Source organism: Ursus maritimus, unplaced genomic scaffold (genome assembly GCF_017311325.1).
Source record: "Ursus maritimus isolate PB19 unplaced genomic scaffold, ASM1731132v1 scaffold_21, whole genome shotgun sequence".
Taxonomy (NCBI): domain Eukaryota; kingdom Metazoa; phylum Chordata; class Mammalia; order Carnivora; family Ursidae; genus Ursus; species Ursus maritimus.
Window position 1 is genome coordinate 31960644 of NW_024424564.1, and position 24577 is coordinate 31985220.

The 24577-nt window shown below is 39.6% G+C and overlaps 1 protein-coding gene across 1 annotated transcript; it reads right to left on the reverse strand.

Annotated features, from left to right (window-relative positions):
- Positions 1–255: 255 nt before the first annotated feature.
- NDUFA12 (NADH:ubiquinone oxidoreductase subunit A12) lies at positions 256–23178 on the reverse strand. Its single transcript, XM_008687695.2, has 4 exons — positions 23015–23178; positions 22062–22144; positions 19532–19619; positions 256–533 (listed from the first exon to the last, which is right to left on the reverse strand). The coding sequence occupies exons 1-4, from the start codon at positions 23098–23100 to the stop codon at positions 353–355; spliced, it is 438 nt and encodes a 145-aa protein (XP_008685917.1). The 5' UTR covers positions 23101–23178; the 3' UTR covers positions 256–352.
- Positions 23179–24577: the final 1399 nt, after the last annotated feature.

Genomic DNA, 24577 nt, shown 5'->3' on the forward strand with positions numbered 1-24577 from the left:
CTTAGTCTCTGTATCCCTCCATCTGCGTTTCAGATTCCCACAAGACAATCTGTTGGCTCAGCTCGGCTTTAGGTCCTCCCCTCTCGTCAGCTGTGTGAGGCCAAGTCATGAAGTGTAGACAAGACCACAGCAGCAAAGGGGGGCTGTAAACCTGGCACCACCCCAACAGAAGTCTACTTCAATGACCCATGTTTGTCAGCCTCTATTTTACAGTTCATGAATGGTAAAGGTAAGGGCAAAAAGGCACAAAAGACATTGCTTAAACAATTTTAATCAAGTGAACAGTAAGCAGTAAAAGTGCAATTGCATGAAGAGCCCACATTTCACATGTTCAAACTGTTTTCCAGTGTCTTTACTTGTAAGGTGTTGAAGGTGGGACCCACTCTTGAATCTTCTTTCTAGTGGTAGAATAAGGTACATATTGTTCTGGAGTGCCACTCACATTGAACTTATGGTTTGTCCAGATGAATTTACGAGCAACAGGTGGTTTTGTTGTTGGAGGATCATCGGTCATACAGTGAAGCCAACGATGCCTTAAAGAGGAAAAGAAAGACAGTTACAAGAGGCAGAGTAGTGTGGTGGGAGGAGGGCTAAGCGGGCAGTTCCGGGGGCTAGTCTGTGGGTTGAGCTCAAATCTCAGCTCCCTCACTTACTAGCTGAACTGCTATGCTTTAGCTTTTCCATCTGAGCATCCTGACTTCTGAAGGATGGCATAAGGATTAAATGCACCTAGAAAAATTCCTGCGCACACTAGGTACTTGACAATGTTAGCTCTTGCTTTTATTGTTACTGTATCTGGAGGACACTAGCAATTTTAAGATATACATTATTTTATGTATCTCTAAGACAAAAATGCTGCCAATTAACTCATGCTACTATTGATTAAAATAGTATCCTAATTCTAGATGTAAGAAGGTATTTCAGAGCTGATGAATACAGCACTGCGACAGATGCTAGAGGCTGCTCTGCAGTTGCAGAAGGCTCAGGCTGCTCTGGTGGTGAAGCTCTAGCTGAAAACTGAACAAAGCTCCTGCCGAAGAAGAGGTCTCTGCTAGCATCTTAAATTCAAGCTTATATGCGATGATTTTGTTATATTAAAAACATTAAATCACAGTCTAAAGTTCACAAGTATTTCAGTTTTGAATGTTTCACAACTAAATTTCAAAGGACAGGTACATGGAGTAGAAAGAGACCAATGATGCTGCAGCTAATGGCAGAGAAAGAAGGAATAAAGTCCAACGGACAAAGAGTGGAACTAAGTAGGAAGCCCCACTGAGGGACAGGAAGTAGGGAGAGAATTCATACCAGATCCTCTAAGGCTGGGAGCTCACAAGACAGGCTGCTGTTATGGGAAAACGGCATTGAGAGGAGGCAACAAGCAGAGAAATGTGGCTCCAAGAAAAAAAAAGGGGGACTTCCCAGCTATAGAGAAAAGGGCAAGTGGAGGAGATTTCAGTAAAATAACTAAGACTAAAGCTAATGAGAAGTTTATGATGCTATTTAAGTTTAAGAATATTTGCTAGCAGTAATTGATAGATATAGCTAGGTAATTGGCTAAAACCAAGAAGAGAGGAGATAAATTATTATTACTGTTGCTGCATTTGTGTCTAAAGACCTATCATGATCAGCTAATATAATAAAGAATGAAGACTTCTGTGCACACTGGGTTGGCGTCTCTCTTATATCCTCCAGCAGAAACGGGATTAGCGAAAGTGACCTGGACCAATAAACCTCGACTGTGAACATGAGCTCTGAACCTCTGAGATGATGGCGGTGAGACAGGCTCCACTAGCCACTCAAAGGAGGGATCAGCTGTCAAAACCAAGGTTGATACTTATCAGGGGCTTAATTTAAGCTTAAGGCACAGCAGAAATATTTAACTGTTACCTTGTCAAGGCAGCTTAAGTAACTAACTTATCTGAATAAAATAGAAAAATTTATTCAAATAATTGCTGTCAAGACTCTTGAAGGTTAAAATGATATTTAAGGAATCAGAGTCCAAATTTCATATATGCTTGTTCAGTTACTTAAGTGAGGGAATGTAGATCTCATGGAGAAATAGAAAATGCTTAAGAAAACTAAAAATATTTTTTACCATGATACATAAAATCTGAAAATGTTTATCCAGCAAGGCTACAGGCAAGAGTCAAGGAATGAATAAGCGATAATTTATTCTCATGATGGCAGTATAAAGAGCTATAAGAAACAAGAAAATGTTTATAATCTGCTAGGCCGATGTTACCCTCTGCTGCTGTTGTTAAACAAAGGCTAAATAAATCATACCTTTTAGGTTTCCACACCAAAGAGTTTTGGCAAAACAAATTTTCAGCTGGGTCATAAAAAATTTTTTTTTTTTAATTTTTAAGTAATCTCTACACCCAAAGTGGGGCTTGAACTTACAACCCTGAGATCAAGCGTCCCATGCTCCACCAAATGAGCCGGCCAGGCGCACTCAGCTGTGTCATTTTTATTCCAATAAATTAAAGACACCAAGCTTAACAGCATTGTCTAGAAAACTATGTTCCAGCTGGCATTAAACCCACTTCAATTTTACACCACCTTTAATATCTTAAAGGACAAAATATAAAACTGCCTAAACTTGATGGTAAAATCAGTGCAAATACAAGTGAGAAAACTGACAGAAAGGGAAAAAGTTATAAGTCCAAAAGAGATCAATATTTATAAAGAAAATATATTACATTTTGGGAAATAATGAAAATATATTACATTTTAGAAAAACCCAGTATTCAAATATATTGAAGTGTGTTGAAATAACTGAAAACAAAGATACTAAAATCACAATTACAACATAACTCAAATGGAAATAAATCCCACCAGTGGCTGACCCTATTTTCAGCTGTTTAAGAGGAAGAGTAGTCAACGAACAGGGAAGGAAGACATTCCCCTTCTTTGAAAATATACTTCGCTTAGGTAGTCCCTCAGTGTGAGGTTGTCCACCATTCAAAGTGCAAAATGGAGGGATTTATTTGTGAAGAATAAAATAGCCTAATAGGAAATTAAAGAAATTAAAATATTCGGGACACCTGGGTTAATAGGAACTGAAAGATAAAGTCAGCAATTAGTATCAATGGCTGAAAACCTGCTGAAGACCATCCCCTTGCCTTATCTCCTTAGAGATCACACTTGCATCACATGAACTGGGAAGTTGAGCAAAAGAGTGAAGCAGAAAATGGCAATGACCTTGTCTATTAGACATAAGCTGATCTGAAGCATATCACTGATGATGCTGACTTCAATGGATCCTTTCAAAGCTCTGAAGAGGAAAATCAAGAAATAACCAGAAAATTGTGGGAACAAAAGCAAATGAATGAAGAGCTTACAGGACAAACAAGCCACCAAACTGAGGAAGCATCTTTGCAGCATGAAAATTCACAGCTTGAAAGTGAGATTCAGCAGCTGAAGCTTCAAATTACATTAAGAACATGTCACGCCAACTTCAGGGAAAATTATCTGAGGAAGAAATACACTGCTTAGAAACGAAGAAACTTCCCCAACATGTGTAGAAACATGAACTCCACATATTAGATTCACAACCTCTATAAGAAGATGGCGGAACACAGGGGCAAAGAACTAGAGAGAAACACTTCCTACTACAGAAAGATCCTCTTCCAAGAGAAAAGAGCCCAAGAAAGCTGTATAAAAATTGTGCTGATGGACAGAAAACTCAAGAAGCTAAGAAAAGAAAATGATCACAACAAGCAAATGTTGGCCAACATGGAGCCCAACTTCCAGCCTTTCCCAAGTGGTCCTTTTACTCCTGTTACTCCACCTATAGCCCCCAGAGGCCCAGAAGTGTCAGGGGATCCCTTTGACCATCAGTCCTTCCAGGAAGGAGGATGGTCATCCTCTGAGGGCCCAGGATCTGGAGTCACCTGCAAGTCTGACTCAGCTCACAGCAGCCAGGTCCTGAACACCTACAACCATGGCACACCTGTATAAAGTAATTTTTGATTTATCTCTTTTTGGTTTAGCTACTGTTATTTAATTGGAGCTACAACTGCTCCTATTCAAGTAGAAATAGCATCGTAATTTTAAGATAATATTTTTCAAATAAAGATTCATTTAATTAAAAAATGTTATTAAAAACAAAGAAAGTTTAATTTTCCCTTTCAGAAAATCCCCAGAAATAAAATCTTACTAAATAACAGCAAATAACAGTAATAAAAATCTAGGCAGTTTTGAATCTTTCTTCTCCTTGGATAATATACATTATTAATTTTGGGAATCAAGGCTGGCTTCTGACCATAATGTTCATGTTTCAGATGTTTGCTTGCTTGCTTTCTTGCTTTCTTTCTTTCTTTTCTTGTAAGCCTGGCATATCAAATTATTGGGGAAACTAAGTATTTCTCAACAAAATGATTAATTTTGTTGAAAAAAAAATCAAGTTAGATTTCCTAAACCATATATCAAAATAGATTCCAGACAGATTAATAATGCTCAATACAACGTAAGTATTTATATTCATAAGATATAGTGATATTTAGAAAATGTGAAGAACCACTTCTAAGATTAACATTAAGAGCAAAAAGCCATAAAGAAAAAAAAAAGTGTACTTCTATTACACAGAAACTGAAATGTCTATGTCTTAAAACTCTGCAAACAAGATTAAAGGATAAGGTTTCGGCTCAAGTCATAATCTGAGGGTCATGAGACTGAGACTGTTCAAGATTCTCTCTCTCTCTCTCTCTCTCAATAAATAAAAAAACAAATAAATTAAAAGTTAAAAAAAAAAGTTGCTGTTTCAGGAAAGAGAGAACTGTGACTTGGACCAGAGTAATCGTGATAGAGGTCATGATCAGATGTGGGACCTATTCAGAAATTAAGCACAAAGAACCTGCTGACAGACTGGATATTAGGAAGACTTGTGAGGATGACCCTTAAGTTTCTGGCTTGGCTAAACATGAGTCATCTAAGAGCTTAGGAACATTCTGCTTGATAGGTCTATTCATCTATATATATTGGGCATTTGAAGATATTGAATAAAATAAAATATGCTACATTTATAAATGTGACCTAAAATGTTGAAAGGAATGTAATTAACTAAACTTGCAAATGAAGACAATTGTTTAGGAGATTTTAATCCTTTCCATTAGAATTTATCAAGCATTCATCAAACAAAAGAAAATAATTGTTTATTTTTATGCAAAAATGTTCAATTTACTAATCTTGTTATCCTATTTATAAACTGGACCTCAAGGCTTAAGAACAACCAGGTTTTAAAAATTGCAGCTATAACTTTTTTTAAGATTCAATTTATGTATTTGTCAGAGAGAGAGAGCGCGCGTGCACACAGGAGCAGGGGGAGGAGTAGACAGAGGGAGAAGCAGGCTCACCGTTGAGGAAGGAACCCAATGCGGGACTCGATCCCAGGACTCCGGGATCATGACTTGATCCAAAGGCAGACATTTTAACAGAGTGAGTCACCCAGGGGTCCCTGCAGCTGTAACTCTTAATAATAGAGAACACTCAGATGGTTACCAGAGGGGAGGTGTGGTGAGCACGGGGTGACGTAAGCAAGTTTTGAATCACTATATTGTACACCTGAAACTAATATAACACTGTATGTTAACTATACTGGAATTAAAACAAAAACAAAAAAAGAACTGTGATAATAAAAATTGCAGCTGTAATAAACAGCGTATTAATTTAAAACCCAAATTTCCATTAGTCCTTTATACATCAAAAGCTTCTCAGACACTAAAAAATCTCAAACTGACAAGAAGAATATTTAGTGAAATGGGAGAAAGTCTGTAACATTAAATGAGAAGAGGGGGAGAGCAAACAAAATATTACATATAATAAAGATATATGTATATATACACATACACATATCTATATATAGTTATTTATAATCATGAACCTTCTGAGGGTATGATTAATAAATTACAATCTGTTCTCTACACTGTGATCCTTTCAAAATATTTCTTCCCTATTCAAAAGCAGATCCTCAAATAGTCATTCAATCAATGAATGAAATATTAACAGTACTTGTTTCTGGGCCAAGGAATTAGAGTTTTGCTTTTTTTTTTTTTTTTTAAGATTTTATTTATTTGAGAGAGAGAGAGAGGCATGAACAGGGGGGAGGGGCAGAGGGAAAAGGAGAAGCAGACTCTCCACTGAGCAGGGAGCCCAATGTGGGATTCAATCCCAGAACCCTGGGATCACCTGAGCAGAAGGCAAACGTTTAACTGACTGAGCCACATAAGCGCCCAAGGAATTAGAATTTTTGTTTCTACCTCATGTATTTCTGGATTTTCCAGGTTTTCTGTAACAATTGTACATTTTTATAATTAGAAAAAAAAATTAAGTGATTGTACAGATTGTTTTAATAACATGGAAAATTGCTTATAATACTAAGAGAAAAAAAACCTTGAATGATTATGAACTACTACATAAAAAATTATTTAAAAGGACTAAAGGAAATATGCCAAATGTTGACAGTGGTTGACTCTCAGGGGGATATGTAGATGATCCCTGATCCCTGACAGATTCTTTAAATTTTTCTCATCTCTCACATTCTCCAACATGAGGCTTGAACCCATAACCCTGAGATCAAGATCAGAGTGGAGATCAAAAGTCAGACCCTCAACCCCCTGAGCCTCCCAGGCGCCCCTGATTTCTCACACTTTTTTTTTTTTAAGATTGTCTGATTGATTGATTTATCTATTTATTTATTTGAGAGAAAGAGCACGCGCATGAGGGCAGTAGGAGGGGCAGATGGAGAGGGAGATAACCCTCAAGCCGACTCTCAGTGTGGAGCCAGGGTTTCCATCCCACACCCTCCGATCACAACCTGAGCCAAAATTAAGAGTCAAATGCTCTACCAACTGAGCCACCCAGGCACCCCATGATCTCTCACATTCTTGAGAACAAATTCCATTTAGAGTCAATGAAGTTCATATTGCCAAATCAAATGGACACTTCTTATCCTATGTAATCTCTCAGCAACAATGAATACGGTTAGCTTTCTTATCTAAATTTTTGAAATGCTATTCTCTTTTGCCTTCCTTCTTACCTTGCTAGCTACTTCTCATTCTTCTTTGCTAGCTTGACTTCTGTCCTAACCTCCAGATATATATACCTGGCTGTTCACTTGACATGTTTATTCGCTGACAGGTATCTCAAACTTACTACATCCAAAAAAGAGGTTTCTGAGTGGAATCCTCCACTCCCCATCCTACCCTTCTCCCAGTCCTCCATCTCAAGAAATGGTACTACCATCTATCCAACCTCTCAGACTCAAAACCTCTGAAACATCCTTGATTCCTACCACCCCCAAGCTATCTCCCTACTTGTACCCCACTTTTCTACAAAGGCATCTAGAACATCATATGCTAACTGAAAAAAAGCTGATCACAAGGAAAAGGCGTTCTCACAAGAGCAAAACATTTAATTTCACCATGGCCCTTGAAAAATCTTCAAGAACAAAATTATTTTCTGTTAAAAAAGGGAAATTTTCAACATATGCTGTTATTTTTAAAAGAATGTATTTATATTACTTCAGTAATTTAACCATTAATCTTAGTAAGAAAAATCAATATACAAGGAGAAACTGGCTGTACTACACTGAGAGAGAAAAGATGTTACTTAGAAATGAACATAAGGTGCCACCAAGTGGGAAAAAAGTGTATACACGGTAGAGAAAAATCTAGGCAAGCCATATTTGTTTTAACTTGATTTAAAGGATTCAGGGTTCCAATACTTCAAACGACAAAAAAGCATCTTTGTTTCTCCTGATATAAGTAGAAACAGTAATTTTACACTATAATGCATAAAAGAGCCCAAACTTTCCACCAATTGCTCTGAACATTTTATCTTGTCAAATTTCATGTAGATACTAATTACTTACTTGGTTTATCAGTCACTAATTCTATGCAAAAGCTAACTACCATAAAATGAAAATAAAGACTTTTATTCATTACTATATAGATGGTGGAAATTAGCTAATTTAAAACAAAGATAAAATTAAGGACAATCAGAAGTAGTATAAAACACTATTTGTAATCTACTGAAATACTTTTTGAGTATTCTGCTCAATCAAATTAAGTTAATATAAACTCCTGAAAAAGAAATTAAGATCTCACTGCTGATCCTGTAAGAGATTAGAACTTTGATAAGAAAATGAAGGTACTGTAAACTCCAAGGTAGCAAGCACCATGTATTTTGCTTATCATTGTGAATCTATAAACCCATCAGTGCCTGACACATAGTGGGATGCTTAATAAATATCTGTTGAATAATCTTTTGTAAGCTGAGTACTGTGCTAGGTTCTAGGCAGTATGCTTTTTATTTTCAAAGTACATGTAGCTCCACAGCCCATTCCAGACATCTGCATCAGCACATACCCCTTCTACCTACTGGTAGACCTAGTGGCCTTACTGGCTGCTGACAGAGTCAAAGAAATGAAAGCCTTGCAATGAGATAAATAAAATGAACTCATTTTCCCACAAGATTTCTCCCCCCCACCCCAGAAGATTTCTAATATTCCCACAAGATTAGGGAACATTATGCGAACTACAGAAGTTTATTAAAGAAATTCCCTGATTCTATAAAAAATACTTGACACTTTTTTTTTTTTTTTTTAAGAGTGACAGAGGGGAGGGAAAGGGCAGAGGGAGAGGGAGAGAGAGAAAATCTTAGGCTCCACACCTAGCACAGAGCCCGATGTGGGGCTCAGTCTCACAACCCAGAGATCATGACCCGAGCTGAAATCAAGACACTGACATTTCACTGACTGAGCCATCCAGGTGTCCCAACACTTCACACTTCTGGAAGGAATTCTTCTCTAGGTGAGATTATGTAGCTACTGAACAGATTCATATACCATCACAGGCCATCCCTGGCACCAGCGACTCAGAGAGACGGAGGACAGGAACCACAGCTTGCCAGGTGGGCAACACAGGGTGTTCCTCTCACTGGGAGACTTTGCAGTAGTTCCTGCCAGTGGCAGCTGCTCACCCAGCCATCCAGGACCGATTATTATGATGATTTTTTTGTCTCCCTAGGTGACAAAGCAAAGGCTCAAAGGAGATGAGAGCCATGTCAGGTGCAGGAGCTACCCTAACTTAAAAGCTTCATGCTCCACAAAAGCTAACATCTCCAGTAACAACTCCATTGCATCGCTTCAGGATTCCCATTCTCACAAAGGACGTACCAGTTCTGAGAGCAATACTCAGGGAAGCCCAAACACAGCTAACTCATCAGGCATTTGCAATTCCTCTCATCAGATGCAATTTACCAATTAAAGATCAGTGTAATCTAGCAATGTACAGTAGTCCCCCCTTACCTGCAGGGGTTAAGTTTTAAGATCCCCAGTGCATAGCTGAAACTGCAGGTAGTACTAAACCTTATATATACTATGTTTTTCCTATACATACATACCTGTGATAAAGGTTAATTTATAAATTAGGCATGGTAAGAGACCAACAACAATAACTAATAGTAATATAGAACAATTATAATATGTTATAATAAAAGTTGTGTGACTATAGTTCCCCCCCTCCCCGGGTCTCTCAAAATACTACTGTACTGTTCTCAACCTTCTTGTGATGACGTGAATGACATAGGCACTGTGACGTAGTGTCGGGCCACTATCAACCTTCTGACCATACATCAGGAGGATCATGTGCTTCCAAACCATGGCTGACCAGGGATGACTGAAACCGCGGAAAGCAAAACCATGGATAAGGAGGGACTACTGTAGCTGATACAATCTTATCTGGTTTCTAGGGTAACAAAGTTAGGCATTTAATGGAAGATCAGATTCACTTAACCCTTTTGCCCACAATTCATGAAGTTAAATTGTATAGTATACTAGGTAAAATTACAATGAAGTCCTATCTCCATCATAAACCTTCTATTTTGACCTAAAGACCAGTGTGTATCTGTTTACCCACCATCCCCACTTCGCTAACAGGCACCTCACACTTAACATAGAAAAAGTAGAATTCTTGATCATGTCTTCCAGTTTTGCTTTCCCCATCCTACCCTGTCTTCCTCATCTCAATAAATTATACCGTTAGTAGTTCAGGTCAAAAATCTCGAAGTTATCCTTGACTTTCTTTTCTCTCAAAATTTAATCCATCAGCAAATCCTCTGTCTTACTTTAAAATATATCCTTGTGGTAGGCAGCCTCTAACATGACCTCCATGATCAGACTCTTGGTATACACATCCTTGTATAATCCTCTGTGAGATAATAGAAAATGTATATACTGGTGTCTACACCCAGCTCCTGGCACAAAGCTCCTAAAACTCTCGTAATTTCCTAGTGCTAACACTAGGAGCACCTACTATTTTAATATTTGTCTTTGACTCTGACCCTGACACAGAGCTCCTAAAACCCTTATAAATTCTTAAGTAATAAGAGCAGTAAGAGCATCTCTTGCTCTAATAAGGTGACTCTGGGTAGGCTCCTGGATGGTCCTGCATGAGGTTCGTCACCAGAAAGACCAAGTCATGATCAAAAGCTTGGAATTTTCGGCCTCAGCCCCTAACTTCCTGGCCAACCTATAGCTGACTGTCAGAAGCACAGGTGCTAACCTGGGCTTGTGAGTGGCATCTGGACGAGAGGTAGAGGAGCAAAGTCTTGTGGGAAGAGAACCTTACCTGTGGGATCCGATACAAGCTATCTCCAGGGTAGACAGTGTCAAAGATGGATTAAACTGTAGGACACCCAACTGGTCTCAGAGACTTACTTGTCGTTGTGGGGTAAAATCTCTACACATTTGGTGACCAGAAGTGTCAGAAGTGAAGAGTTTTGTACAAATAATAAAGGAGACTCACAAGAGAAACACACAATAGAGAAGAACGGGGTTTTTCCCTACTAAGGAAGGAGAAGACTGAAAATTTTTTTCCCTTTTCATCCTCTCTCCATGAGTATGGACTGCATTTACTGACTCACTTCTAATAACTAAAATGTAGCATAAGTGTAGAATGTCACTTCTGAGATTAGGTTTTAGAAAGACTGTGGCCTAACATATACTGTGTTAACTACACTTCAATTAAAAAAAGAAAAGAAAAGAGGGGCACCTGGGTAGGTCAGTTGGTTTAGTGTCTAGCTCTTGGTTTCGGCTCAGGTCATGATCTCAGGGTCCTGGGATTGACTTCTGCATGGGACTCTGCATTCAGCAGGGAATCTGCTTGAGGATTCTCTCCCTTTTCCTCTGCCCCTCCCTCTGCTCTCTCTCTAAAACAAATAAATCTTAAAAAAAAAAAAAAAAAGAAAGAAAGAGAAGAAAACTACTCACACACAGAAGGCTGTCGCTTCCATCTCAGGTGATCTCTTTACTTGCTCTCAGGAAGCCACATCCAGAAATGGCCTTGTGGAGAGGCCCACAGGAGTGAGCACAGAAGCAGATCCTGTTGGTCTGCCTACAGCCATGTGAATGAATTTGGCCGTGGATCCTTCCCAAGTCAAACCCTGAGGTGACTGCAGCCGCAAATGGTATCTTGAGTGCAGCCTTGTGAAAGGTCCTAAACTGGAGGCATCTGGCTAAGTGGCACTCAATTCCTTACCCACAGAAATTGTGAGATACTGTTTATTGTTTTAAGCTAAATTTGGGATAATCTGTTATACAGTAATGGATAATTAATACCCCAAAACTCAACCTGCATCACTAGCACCTTCCAGCCTCCAAAATCTCCTGCCCAGACAATACATACAACAACTTCCTAAGTGATTAGCCTGTTTCCATACTGCCCCCTTCCTCATTCTTCACAGCAATGGCAGAGATGCTTTGAAAAAAATATAAATCATAGGCAATAATCATAGGCAGTAGAACATAGGCAGTAATCTCTTGGACATTGCCCTTAGCAACATATTTATGGACATGTTCCTTCGACAAGGGAAACAAAAGCAAAATTAAACTACTGGGACTACACCAAAATGAAAAGCTTTTGCACAGCAAATGAAACCATCAAGAAAACAAAAAGGCAACCTAGAGAATGGGAGAATATATTTGTAAATGATATATCGAATAAGGGATTAAGATCCAAAATATATAAAGAATATATACAGCTCAACACCAAAAGACCCCAAATGATCTGATTAAAAAATGGGCAGGGGCGCCTGGATGTCTCTGTTAAGTGGCTGCCTTTGACTCGGGACATGATCTCAGAGTCCTGGGACTGAGCCCCTTGTTGGGCTCGGCAGGGAGTCTGCTTCTACCTCTCCCCTTGCTCATGCTCTCTATTTCTTTCAAATAAATAACTAAAATCTTAAAAAAAAAAAATGGGCAGAGAGGGCACATGGGTGGCTTAGTCAGTTAAGCGTCTGCCTTCAGCTCAGGTCATGATCCCAGGGTCCTGGGATGGAGCCGTGATCAGGCTCCCTGCTCAGCATGGAGTCTGCTTCTCCCTCTGCGCCCCCCCCCCGGCTTGCGCTCTCTCTGTCCCACAAATAAATAAGTAAAATCTTAAAAAAAAACAAAAAACGGGCAGAGGACCTGAACTGATATTTTTCCAAAGACATACAGATGGTCAACAAATACATGAAAAGCTGCCCAACATCACTAATCATCAGAGAAATGCAAATCAAAACCACAATGAGATATCAACCTACAGCTGTCAGAATGGCTAGCAACAAAAAGATGAGAAATAACAAGTGTCAGTGAGGAGAAAAAGGAATCCTCATGCACTGTTGGTGGGAATGAAACTGATGCAACTATAGTGAAAAACAGTATGAAGATCACTCAAAAAATTAAAAATATAATTACCATATGATCCAGTAATTCCACTAACGGGTATTTATCCAAGGAAAATGAAAACACTAATTCAAAAAAATATATGCACCCCTATGTTAACTGCAGCATTATTTACAATAGACAAGATACGGAAGCAACTCAAGTGCCCACCCCCAGATGAAAGGATAAAGATGTGGTATGCAGATACAGAGGAATATTACTCACTCATAAAAAAGAATGTGATCTCACCATCTGTGACAACATGGATGGACTAGAGGGTATTGTGCCTAGTGAAATAAGTCAGACTGAGAACAACAAATACCATATGATTTCACATATAACAAACATAAAAAATATATAAAAAACAAAACAAAAAAATAGAAAGCAGAAACAGACCCATAAATACAGAGAACAAACTGTTGGTTGCCAGAGGAGAAGAAGATAAGGTGATGAGCAAAATAGGTGGAGTGGGAAAATAAATAAATAAATGAATGACTAAATAAACAGACAGATAGACAGATAAACAGATAGACGGATGGATGGAACAAGTATACTAATAAATTACAACCCATTATTAAAAGGGGAGTTCATACGGACATAAATAAATGGGTAGACTGAAAGTTTGATGAGTAATGGGATACTTATATAACTTCAAAGTACCTCTACACAAAATGCTAATTAATTGCAAAGGGAAAATTTGAGAAAGGAAAAACCTGACAGAATCACCAAAACTTTAGAAAGGAAAAACCACCCTGAATTATCCAACTGAGAGAACTTATCACTAATGGGACAAATCAAAATAGGGTGTCACCTAGTAGAATGTAATACGAACATGATACGGCTTCTGTGATACTCCTGCTGAAGATACGAAGTCTGAATCTAGTCATGAGACTGGACTGATGGACCCACACTGAAGGACTTTCTACAACATAACTGGCCTGTAATTTTCAGAAGTATAAAGATCATGAAAATCTAGGAAAGCTAAGGAACAAATCTAGAGTGAGACTAGAGAGGAATGAGATCCGTATGAAATGCACCATTACATCTCTGGCAATAGAAGACCTTGTCGGCAAAGTGCTGAAAATGGAATGGGATCTGACGATTAGACAGCGGTGGTAAACCACTGTTAATTTTCTGCCTTTGATGGGTAAACTGTGGTTACAGAGAATATCCTTGTTTATAAGAATTACACACTTGAGTATTCAGGTCATCCCTTTGGCAACTTACTTTGAAATGATTCAAATACTTGTAACTTCTCAGAAAGTTTCAGACTGTTCCCAATTTTAAAAAATTGTAAAACCGATCACATCCTACTTTACCTTCCAGTGACTTTCAAAGAAACTTAGAAAAAAAGGCAAAAAACCATGGCTCTGCACATCTACATGATCTGGGTTCTAGCTATTTCTCCTACCTCATTACCTAAAATCTTCCTTTCACTCCTTCACTTCCAGCCAAACTGGCCATATTGCTGTTCTTTGAATACAAGTAAATAAATCTCACAGGCTTTTGCCCTGTGGTTCCTGCTGCCTGGAGCTCTTACCATCCCCCCCTTCTCTGGCTTGTTCCCTCCCCTCTTCAAATATCAGTTCCTCAAAGAATCCTTCCCTAAGCTCCAAATAAAACAGCCACCAGACCTTGCCATTACTCCTTATCCCTTTATGAATGCCAGCTTCATGTTATCTTCCCTGCATTTATCATTGCTTAAATTTTGGAACACATTTGTTTTTCTGCCTTCCCCGCAATGAGAGCAAGAACTTTGCTGTACTGCTGTTGTATTCCCAATGCCTACAATAGTTCTTGGCACCTGGTAGGCATGCAATAAAAAGTTATTTGAATGAGTAACGATGATAAATTGTGTTTGTTATTCACTACTTTATACGTAAGATAACACCTGGCTCTCTAATTAAAGATGAATCAACCCAACTTCAAATTTTTTCATGGAACAAAGGTAAGAATTCACAAATTTAGAATTCCACAGTGTACTACACTCAGCAAAGGGGGGTCTGAGAAACAAACAGCTAAACTTGTCCAACAGCACTTCTCCCTACATCATAAGATTTTAAGCTTCCCTTACAAACAAGGGTCATCAAAGGTACTCAGCCCTTAGGAGGATCCTCTCCACAAAGAAATTCAGCTTTATATCCTCAACTGCCCTCAGGCTCCTGCTGGAGTGATGTTATCTTCTACAGCTTTGAACCTCCTTTTTCATGTGATCTCAGATCATATAAAAGAACTTGCTTGGCTGAATAGTATTTTTATCTTTTCATATTTTTTTACTATTTTATCATTTTAAATGTGTTTCATCACATAATTTAAATCAGTTTCCCCTTGCCCCTACCTCACAGTCTACCAAAAATACAGACCATGAGCACTGATGTAAAGATGAGTGCTTTGAAGGAGACAGATCTCAATCCATCTGAGATCTGAACAAGACAGCTCACTGGCCTTCGGCATCCTCCCAGGACCAGCCCTGCCCCCCAAACAATCAACTAAACGAATAACTAGGACACTCTGCCTCCTGAAAACCAAATTCCACTTTGAGACCTGGGACTCAAATAGTGCCCCTGACATATAAAGTGCCCCTTCAGAGAAAGTAAACAGCTCTTGGCCTAAAATTATAGTCCCTCAGATCTTAACAGAACCATAGGCTATTACTGCCCATTAAAAAGAGCACAGGGGTGCCTGGGTGGCTCGGTGGGTTAAGCATCCGACTCTTGACTTTGGCTCAGGTCGTGATCTCAGAGTCGTGGTACAGAGCCCTGTGTTGGGCTCCACCTGCCTGAGCCTCTCTTTCCTTCTCCCTCTACCCCTCCCCGCTACTCATGTGTGCACCTTCGTTTTCTCTCAAAAATAAATAAATAAATAAATAAATAAATAAATAAATCCTTTTTTATATTTGCTTCCAATCCAGGGAGAGAGTAAAGAGTATTGTCCCTTATGTTAAACATAGATATATATTTTTTTTTTTTTAAAGATTTCATTTACTTATTTGTCAGGGGGTGGGGAGAGATATCACGTGCAGGGTGGGGAAGAGTAGAGGGAGAAGCATACTCCCCACCGAGCAGGAAGCCTGATGCAGTACTCAATCCCAGGACCCTGGGATCATGACCAGAGCTGAAGGCAGTCGCTTAATGGACTGAGTCACCCAGGCGTCCCCAAATAAATAAATCTTAAGAAACAAATAAAAAGAGCACAAAATCCAATCTCAAATGTAACATCGCTGCTGGTTTCTGACGTTATAGAGCCCCTGAGTTTTATTATAAAGACATAATCCAACACAGGCATATCTCAGAGAAATCGCAGGTTTGGTTCGAGATTAACACAATGAAGCAAATATTGCAATAAAGCAAGTCAAATGAGTGTTTTGGTTTTCCAGTGCATGTAAAAGTTATGTTGATACTATACTATAGCGTATTACATGTGCAATAGCAGTATGTCTAGAAAAAGAAACCAATATATGCCTTGATTTAAAAATACTTTATTACTAAAAATACTAACCATCATCTGAGTTTTTTTTTTTTTTTTTTAAAGATTTTATTTATTTATTTGACAGAGATGGAGACAGCCAGTGAGAGAGGGAACACAAGCAGGGGGAGTGGGAGAGGAAGAAGCAGGCTCATAGCAGAGGAGCCTGATGTGGGGTTCGATCCCATAACGCCGGGATCACGCCCTGAGCCAAAGGCAGACGCTTAACCGCTGTGCCACCCAGGCGCCCCCCATCATCTGAGCTTTTAGTGAGGGGTTTTGCTTGTTTTTTTAAGCTTTTAGGGAGTTTTAATCTTTTTACTGGTGGAGGGTCTTGCCTCGAGGTTGACGGCTGCTGACTACCAGGGCGGTGGGGTAGCTATGGCAATTTCTTAAAATAAGACAACAATGAAGTCTGTCACACTGATTAACTCTTCCTTTCACGAACAATTTCTCTATAGCATGCAATGCTGTTTGATAGCATTTACCCAGAGTAAAACTTTCAAAATTGTGGGGTTAATCCTCTCAAACCTGCCACCGCTTTATCAACTAAGTTTATGTAATATTCTAAATCCTTCGTTGTCACGTCAACAATCTTCACGCATCTCCACCAGGAGTAGATTCCATCTCAAGAAACTACTTTATTTGCTCACCCATGAGAAGCAACTCCTCATCTGTTCAAGCTTGATCATAAACTTGCCACGATTCAGTCCCATCTTCAGGCTCTGCTGCTAATTCTAGTTCTCCTGCTATTCCTACATTTACTTCCATAGTTACTTTATCCACTGAAGTCTTGAACCCTCAAAACCATCCATGATCAATAAGTTGGAATCCTGTTAATGCTGATATTTTGAACTCATCCCATGAAATCACAAATGTTTTTAACAGCATCTAGAATGGTGAATCCTTTTGAGAAGGTTTGCAGTCTACTTTGCCCAGATCCATCAGAGCAATCACTACTATGGCAGCTATAGCTTTATGCAATGTATTTCTTAAAAGAGACCTGAAAATCAGAATTACTCCTTGACCTGTGGGCTGGAGCACAGATGCTGTGCTAACAGGCATGAAACAACATGACTCTCACCGTCCATCTCCATCAGATCTCCTGGGTGATCAGGTGCATTGTCAGTAAGTGGTAGTATTTTGAAAGGAATCTTTCTCTGAGCAGTAGGTCTCAACAGTGGGCTTAAAATATTTAGTAAACCATGTTGTAAACAGATGTGCTGTCATTCAGGCTTTGTTGTTCTACTGACAGAGCACAGGGAGACGTAGCATAATTCTTAAGGGTCATGGGATTTTCTCAACAGTGAATAAATACAGGCTTCAACTGAAAATCACCAGCTGCATTAAAAGAGCCAGCCTATCCTTTGAAGCTTCAAAGCCAGGCATTAACTTCCCTCTAGCTATGCGAGTCCTCTGGCATCTTCTTCCAACAAAAGGCTGTTCCGTGCACACTGCAAATCTGCTCTTCAGTGTAGCCGCCTTCACTAATGACCTTAGCTAGGTCTTCTGGGTCACTTGCTGCGGCTTCTGTATCAGCACTTGCTGCCTCACCTTGCACTTTTATGTCATGGAGACGGTTTCTTAAACTTCATGACCCAAACTCTGCTAGCTTCACTTTTCTTCCGCAGCTTCCTCATCTCTCTCAGCCTTCACAGAATTAGAGACAGTTAGGGCCTTGCTTTGGATTAAGCTTTGGCTTAGGGAATGTTGTGGGTGGTTTGATCTTCCAGCCAGAACACTAAAACCCTCTATATCAGCAATAAAGCTGTTTCACTTTCTTATCATTCTTGTGTTCACTGGAGTAGACCTTCAGTTTCCTTCAAGAACTTTTCCTCTGTGGGGCACCTGGGTAGCTCAGTCGGTGAAACATCTGCCTTCAGCTTAGGTCATGATCCTAGGGTCCTGGGATCTGTCCTGCATTGGGCTCCTTGCTCAGCGGGGAGCCTGCTTCTCCCTCTCCTTCTGCCCCTCCCCTGCTCCTGCTCACGTGCACATGCTCTCTCTTTCTCGCAAAAATAAATAAATAAAAAATCTTAAAACAAACAAACAAGAAAACTCCCAATGAAATACACATTTCCACTTTCTCTTGAAAAATCATATCTAGAAACCACTGGCTGAATTCTCAGCCAATGGAACTGGGAGTGATGAATAGCACTGCTGTCCTCTTTGAAGGAGTATGTGCTTTTCAGTCCTTTATAGTCCCCACTATTCCCTATTGTCTCACACTGTACTTCACTCACTCATGTTACACGCCTTGATTTCTGAGTCTTCAGAATAGAAGTGAATACTCTGAGATTATTCTACTCAATGGAGCCCGAAACTGTTTCTGATGCTCAAATTCAACTAAAACAAAATGTCACAGTTAACCTCATACACTTATTTCTGGTTTTTGGTGAAATTTTCTAGACTGACTGTAACAGATATCCAGAGTTTAACTGTGTATCAAACAAATGGCACTATTTTAGCAAGCTATGAAATAGATATGAGTACTTTGCTTTGAAATATTTTATATAAAATTTGATAAGTCAAGTAAGAGCATTTAGAATTCGATGTCAAAACAGGTATATTGTAAAATTAGTTTTCAGAGACCTAAGGAATTTGAGGGCTCTCATTTTACAGATGAGAAAACTACGCCCCAGAAAGATTAAGGAACTTGCTTGAAGTCAAACTGCCAAATATTCAGAATCAGAATTCTTCTTGCTCTTCCTTTCACCCACAGCCAGGTGATAATGTGGCATACTGTTTTTTTCCCCAAAGACAGCCATATCATTATATATGCCAATATATAATGTGACGTTGACATGCCTCCATTAAGAGACAGGGTCTATGTTCTCTTTCATTAAGCTTGGGCACAGTTTTCTAATTGCCTCAACCAACGGAACGCAGAGATGATACTGGATGGTTTCCAAGACTAAATAAAGGCAGTAAAGGCAACAGGGGTTTTGCCAAGTGCTCTCTCTAGAGCACTTGCCTGAGGAAGCCCAGGCTACCTGAGGGTGTTCCAACCTAACGCCCCAGCTATGCCCTCAGCTGACAGTCAACACCAACTGCCAGATACTGAATGAACAAGCCTTTAGATGATTCTGGTATCCAGCCTCTCAGTCTTCTACCTGACCCTGTGGAGCAGAGATAAGCTATCCTGACTGTGTCTTGCCTGAACTCCTGACCCATAAAAACTATGAGAGGTAAATACTTGTTGTTTAAGACACAGAGTTTTAGGGTTATTACACATTCACCATACCCCGGGACAAATGCTTTTAGAACACCACTAACTGTTTTATAAATAGACATTCAATAAATATTTGTGTAATGAAACAAATACTGCCAAGCCAAATAAAATAAAATGTTGACTTAGTTTACCATTCAGGGGGCACCATGCTTCCATCCACATCCCAAAATGTGTTTTTGCCATTCATTTCAGTAGTATATATAACCCATCGGTGACGGCCTGGGTGGAAAAAGCAACATTTATAAAGATTTAAGGAAATAAAGACAACCTTAACAAAACAAAAACAAAAACAAACAAAAATAAGCATGATTGCATAATATCAAAGAAGACAACTATTTTTTATTAATAAAAGACTTTTATGTGCTTTTACATAAGAGGAAAGTTAGAGGAATACACCCTGGGTATATTAGTGGAGGCAAGCCTCAGGAAGTACATGGCAAACTTTTATCAATAACCTAGCAGCTACAAGAGCAAAATCCCTACACTAAGAATGAGCCCCGGGGCTCAGGCATTTCCCACAGTGGAGAACTCTTGTTCTCCCCTGTCCTTCTGCCAAGGGAGTAGAGGAGAGTAGGGAGATTATGAAGTGTTCCCAGCTGTTCAGGGTATTCAGTCTCTTCCTGAGACTGGGGCAGGAGAAATATATTCACAGCTGTCATACTCAAATTATATGTTTCCATATAAATATTTTTAAATGACCACCAGAGATCCTTTTGGAAATTGGTGATTGTACATAATAAGCAAACATTATAAATGATGGTTAGATAAGTAAGACAGTTCATGTCATCGAAATAACATGGTAGCATTCTTTATTCCACAAATTATTTGGAATAGTTGGGGGCCTAACTACAATTTACACGACTGTTTCTATTGGGTCCTTAAGTTGAGCAGAGACCTGGGACTTTGTCACTTATTATCAATGGATTTTAGGCAAGTTTTATTAGCTTCAGTTTCTCTATTAAAAGTGGATGAACATAGAGGCACCTGGCTGACTCAGTCAGTAGAGCACAAGACTCTTGATCTCAGGGTTGTAAGTTCAAGCCCCATGCTGGGTGTAGAGATTACTTAAAAATAAAATATTAAAAAAAAGGGGGGGGATGATTATACCTACATCTTCAGGTCACTATGAAAATTAAATATCACACGCATACATCTAGTTTAGCACTGGGCAAAAAGTGCATAATAAATATTAATTCTTTCTACCCCTTCCTTACTGCCCCTACCCCCCAAATAGAAAATACCCAATTCATCCCTATAATGGATTTTAAGCCAATAAACAAAAAGTAATCTGCATTTATTTTATAGACTTTCCTTATTTTTTTAAAATTTTATTTATTTATTTGACAGAGATAGAGAGCGCACACATGTGCATGAGAGAGCACAAGCAGGAGGAGTGGCAGGCAGAGGGAGACGGTGAGGGAGAAGCAGGTTCCCCACGGAGCAGGGAGCCCGATGTGGGGCTTGATCCCAGGACCCCAGGATCATGACCTGAGCTAAGGCAGATGCTTAACCAACTGAGCCACCAAGGCACCCTTTATAGAGTTTTCCTAGATAAATACATAATCAACAAATATCAACTAATGCTATTTAAAGATGATCTTATCTATTAAAGGAAATACAGAGTTTTCAAGCACAACTAGGATCCTCTGGAGTCTGCCTTTGAGGGGCCCCTCTGGAATCTCCCTCGTATTAAGGGCCCGAGTCTCTCCCTGCAGCCCCCAGGCAGGTTCTTAACCATCCTGGAGCCTTCTCCCAGGCCCTAGACCAGATGGAAACAATAAAGCTTTTTGCAGGGGAAAAAAAAATTCAACATTTGTTTCTTCTATTAGAGAAATCAATCTTGAGAATAATTAACTAAAAGTAAACTACAATCCAATTAGGCAGGGGAATGTGAAGGCAGACGAAAAAACCCTGGAAAAGATTTCAGAGAATTAGGCCATGATGACAGAGAGGGGCCTTAACAATCTCACAATACACATATATCAAAAATTTAAATGTACAGACTTAGACTCAGCAATTCTACTACCAGGAATTTATTCTTAACAATACTTAAACAAATGAATGTGGATGTAGTTACAAGCCAAGTCACTGCAGCATTGTCTCTAACAGCACAAGGCCGAAGGCAATCTAAATATCTATCAATAGTGAAGTGCTTGAAAAAAGAATGATTCTTTCATACAGTGGAATATTGTGTTGACATTAAAAAATGCTAATTTTTTAAATTTAAAACAAACAAACAAAAATTCAAAGAAGAATGCTGTAGAAACATCCAACTTACTACTATGGAAAAATGGCCCATAAGTTTCAAGTAAAAATATTTCCACTTACGAACAACATACATAACATAATCCCATGAAATTAAAAAAAATGTACGTTGGTTATACAGTCACTAAAAAAGCTCTTCGTACATTATGGAAAACAGAGTCAAATCAAGTCTCAGGGCGCCTGGGTGGCTCAGTCGGTTAAGCGACTGCCTTCCACTCAGGTCATGATCCCGGAGTCCTGGGATCAAGTCCCACATCGGGCTTCCTGCTCAGTGGGGAAGTCTGCTTCTCTCTCTCCCTCTGCTCCCCCCCCAGCTCCTGCTCGCTCTCTCTAATAAATAAAATAAAAAATATTTAAAAAAAAATCAAGTCTTAATCTCACTGTCATTATACTCACCAAAAAACTGCTTGTTGTCTTCATAGTATTTGTTTCCATATTTGTCTTCCCCCACTAAGGTACCAACCCTCACATCATTTGCCCTATGAATATAAAAAAAAAAAAAAAGAGAGAGACATTTTAGAATGATTCTTTGTTCAAAGGACAAACTTAATACAGTGAGTATAACAACTTTCAGAAACAAAGGGCGCTGCATCGACTAGTAAAATGAGGAGATCTGGAGATGATCACTAGTTGTACACTTCCAGCGGTTTTCAGGTAAGAGCTCTAGAATTCCTGCTCATGTCGCCCCCAGTACCACGTAGACACACAGAAAAGATGGATCAACTCAACGGATATGCTTAAAATTACACAAAATATATAGATGCAATATCTTCAAATCACAAGACTACTTTTATCTATTACTCCAATGCGATGAGGCAAAACCAAAGGAGTTAGCAAAACCCTCAGGAAATCAGGAAGCCAAAGTGTTTCATCTTAAAATGATTCGAAAGTCTCCAAGGCTTTCGTTGGATTCTGGGTCTCCGATTCGGTTTCCGTAGATGATGCTGCTCCTCGACGAACGAATGTCAGGACTAGTAGGGACCGTTAGGATCATCTCGGCCAACGCCTTACTGTGCAGAGGAGGAAACCGAAGGCCAGTGAGGTAAAAACTTTCCCAAGGTCAGAGTGTTGGGCAAAGCGCACTACTCTCCAGGAAGCCGGGCAGGGGTGCAGCCCACAGGCCCTCGATTCTCACAGCCTCTACAGCTGGCTCTGATCCTGTCTCAAGGAGACTCCTGGGCACGCACTTCGGCCGGGAGAGGCAGGGCAGAGATTGGGCAGACTGTCCTTGACAAGAGCTGCGAAGTCTCCAAGGGGACCCAACCCGGGACTCCTTCCAAGAAATCAGCTAACTCAAGTATAGTCCTAGAGGCCAAGAGCATGGCTCTGGCCGCCCTCTGGCCGCCTACCTGAAGAAAACCCGTAGATAGCCACGGAGGCCGCCGTGGCCGCTGACCTGCTGCAAGCCGCGTTTCAGGACCTGCAAGAGTTCCATCTTGTTCCATAGGCCCACCCTCCCAGGTGCGACGGTCAAAACGCACCGGGAGGAAGCGAACACTCAGCAGGACGGTACCGACCACAAAAAGTTCCCCTTCGCGCACGCGCGCGAGATACGCAGGGATGGCTCCACGCATGCGCAGAGCTGGAGCCCCTCTGCGCGACCACTTTACGGTTTGCGGGAGAACGCTCAGCTAGTTTCTCTGGGAAGCGAAGGCACGGTGAACTTTTACTAAGTTTTTAGGCGCTCTATTTAGAGTGCGGAGCGTGTGGTGGAGAGCTCACATAGATTAGGCTTCCATAGGTGGAGGTTCCACCTTGAGGGACCTCAGTTTCCTCATCTTTTTAGATGGCTCAGACTACTTGAAAAATCCTTTCTAGCGCCAAGATTCTTTAGAAACAAGATACCATTAGCAAATTCAATATTGGGCACAAATGATATTGAATACATTCGATACGAGTACGTATACTAGTGTTGTGTAGGTAGGAGTGCGAGGAGGAGGTATAGAAAACTATAAAGTTAATATCTGCTGTCAAGGATTTAGTTGCAAAGTTAAAATTCAAAATTTCCAACACTTAAAAATTTATTAGAAAACTAAATTGTGCATGTTACTTAAAATTTTTTAATAAAGGATAGCAAACGAATATTATTTCTAATTTTCCAGTGGCTATTTTACATAGTATGCTTTAAAGCTTTTTTTTTTTCTCCAATTTATTTGACAAAAAAACCTGGCAGTTTCTCCAGTAGGGTGTTCTACAGTCTGGATTTTGTTGTGTCCCTGTGTTCCTCTATCCCCTGTATTTCCTATGTATTTGTAATTACACCTAGGTGCTTGATCAGATTTGTGTTTATTTCTTATGTTGTTGGGTATATTTTATAGGTGATGATATCTTTCCATCAGGAAGCATACATGGTGTCTGTTTCACTTTTTGTGATTTTTTGGGAGATATTGGTGAGCACTGCCTAAATAATTTCATTTTTTCTTCATTAGCCACAATTCTTTTATGAAGAGACACTTCCACTCAACTATCTGGTTCCTGATATACAGTTCATATAGGAAAGGCAGGATGGGTGCTTGATTCCTTTATTTAAGTATTCAGAATTGCAATTTGGTTTCCTAGCACTTTTTTTCTTTTGTGGCAAAAAACACAACATAAAATGTACTATCATAACCCTGAAGTGTATAGTAGTGTTAACTATATGCACATTGTTGTACAGATCTCTAGAGCCTTTTCATCTTGCAAAACTGAAACCCTGTATGCATTGAACAACTCCCCTGTTCCCTCTATCTCCAACCCCCAGCAACCAGCATTCTATTTTCTGTTTCTAAGAGTTTGGTCACTTCAGATAGTTGCTATAAGTGGAATCATGCAGTAATTGTCTTTTTGTAACTAGCTTATTTTACTTAGAAAAAGGTCCTTAAGTTTCATCCATGTTGTAGTATATGACAGGATTTCCTTCTTTTTAAAGTCTG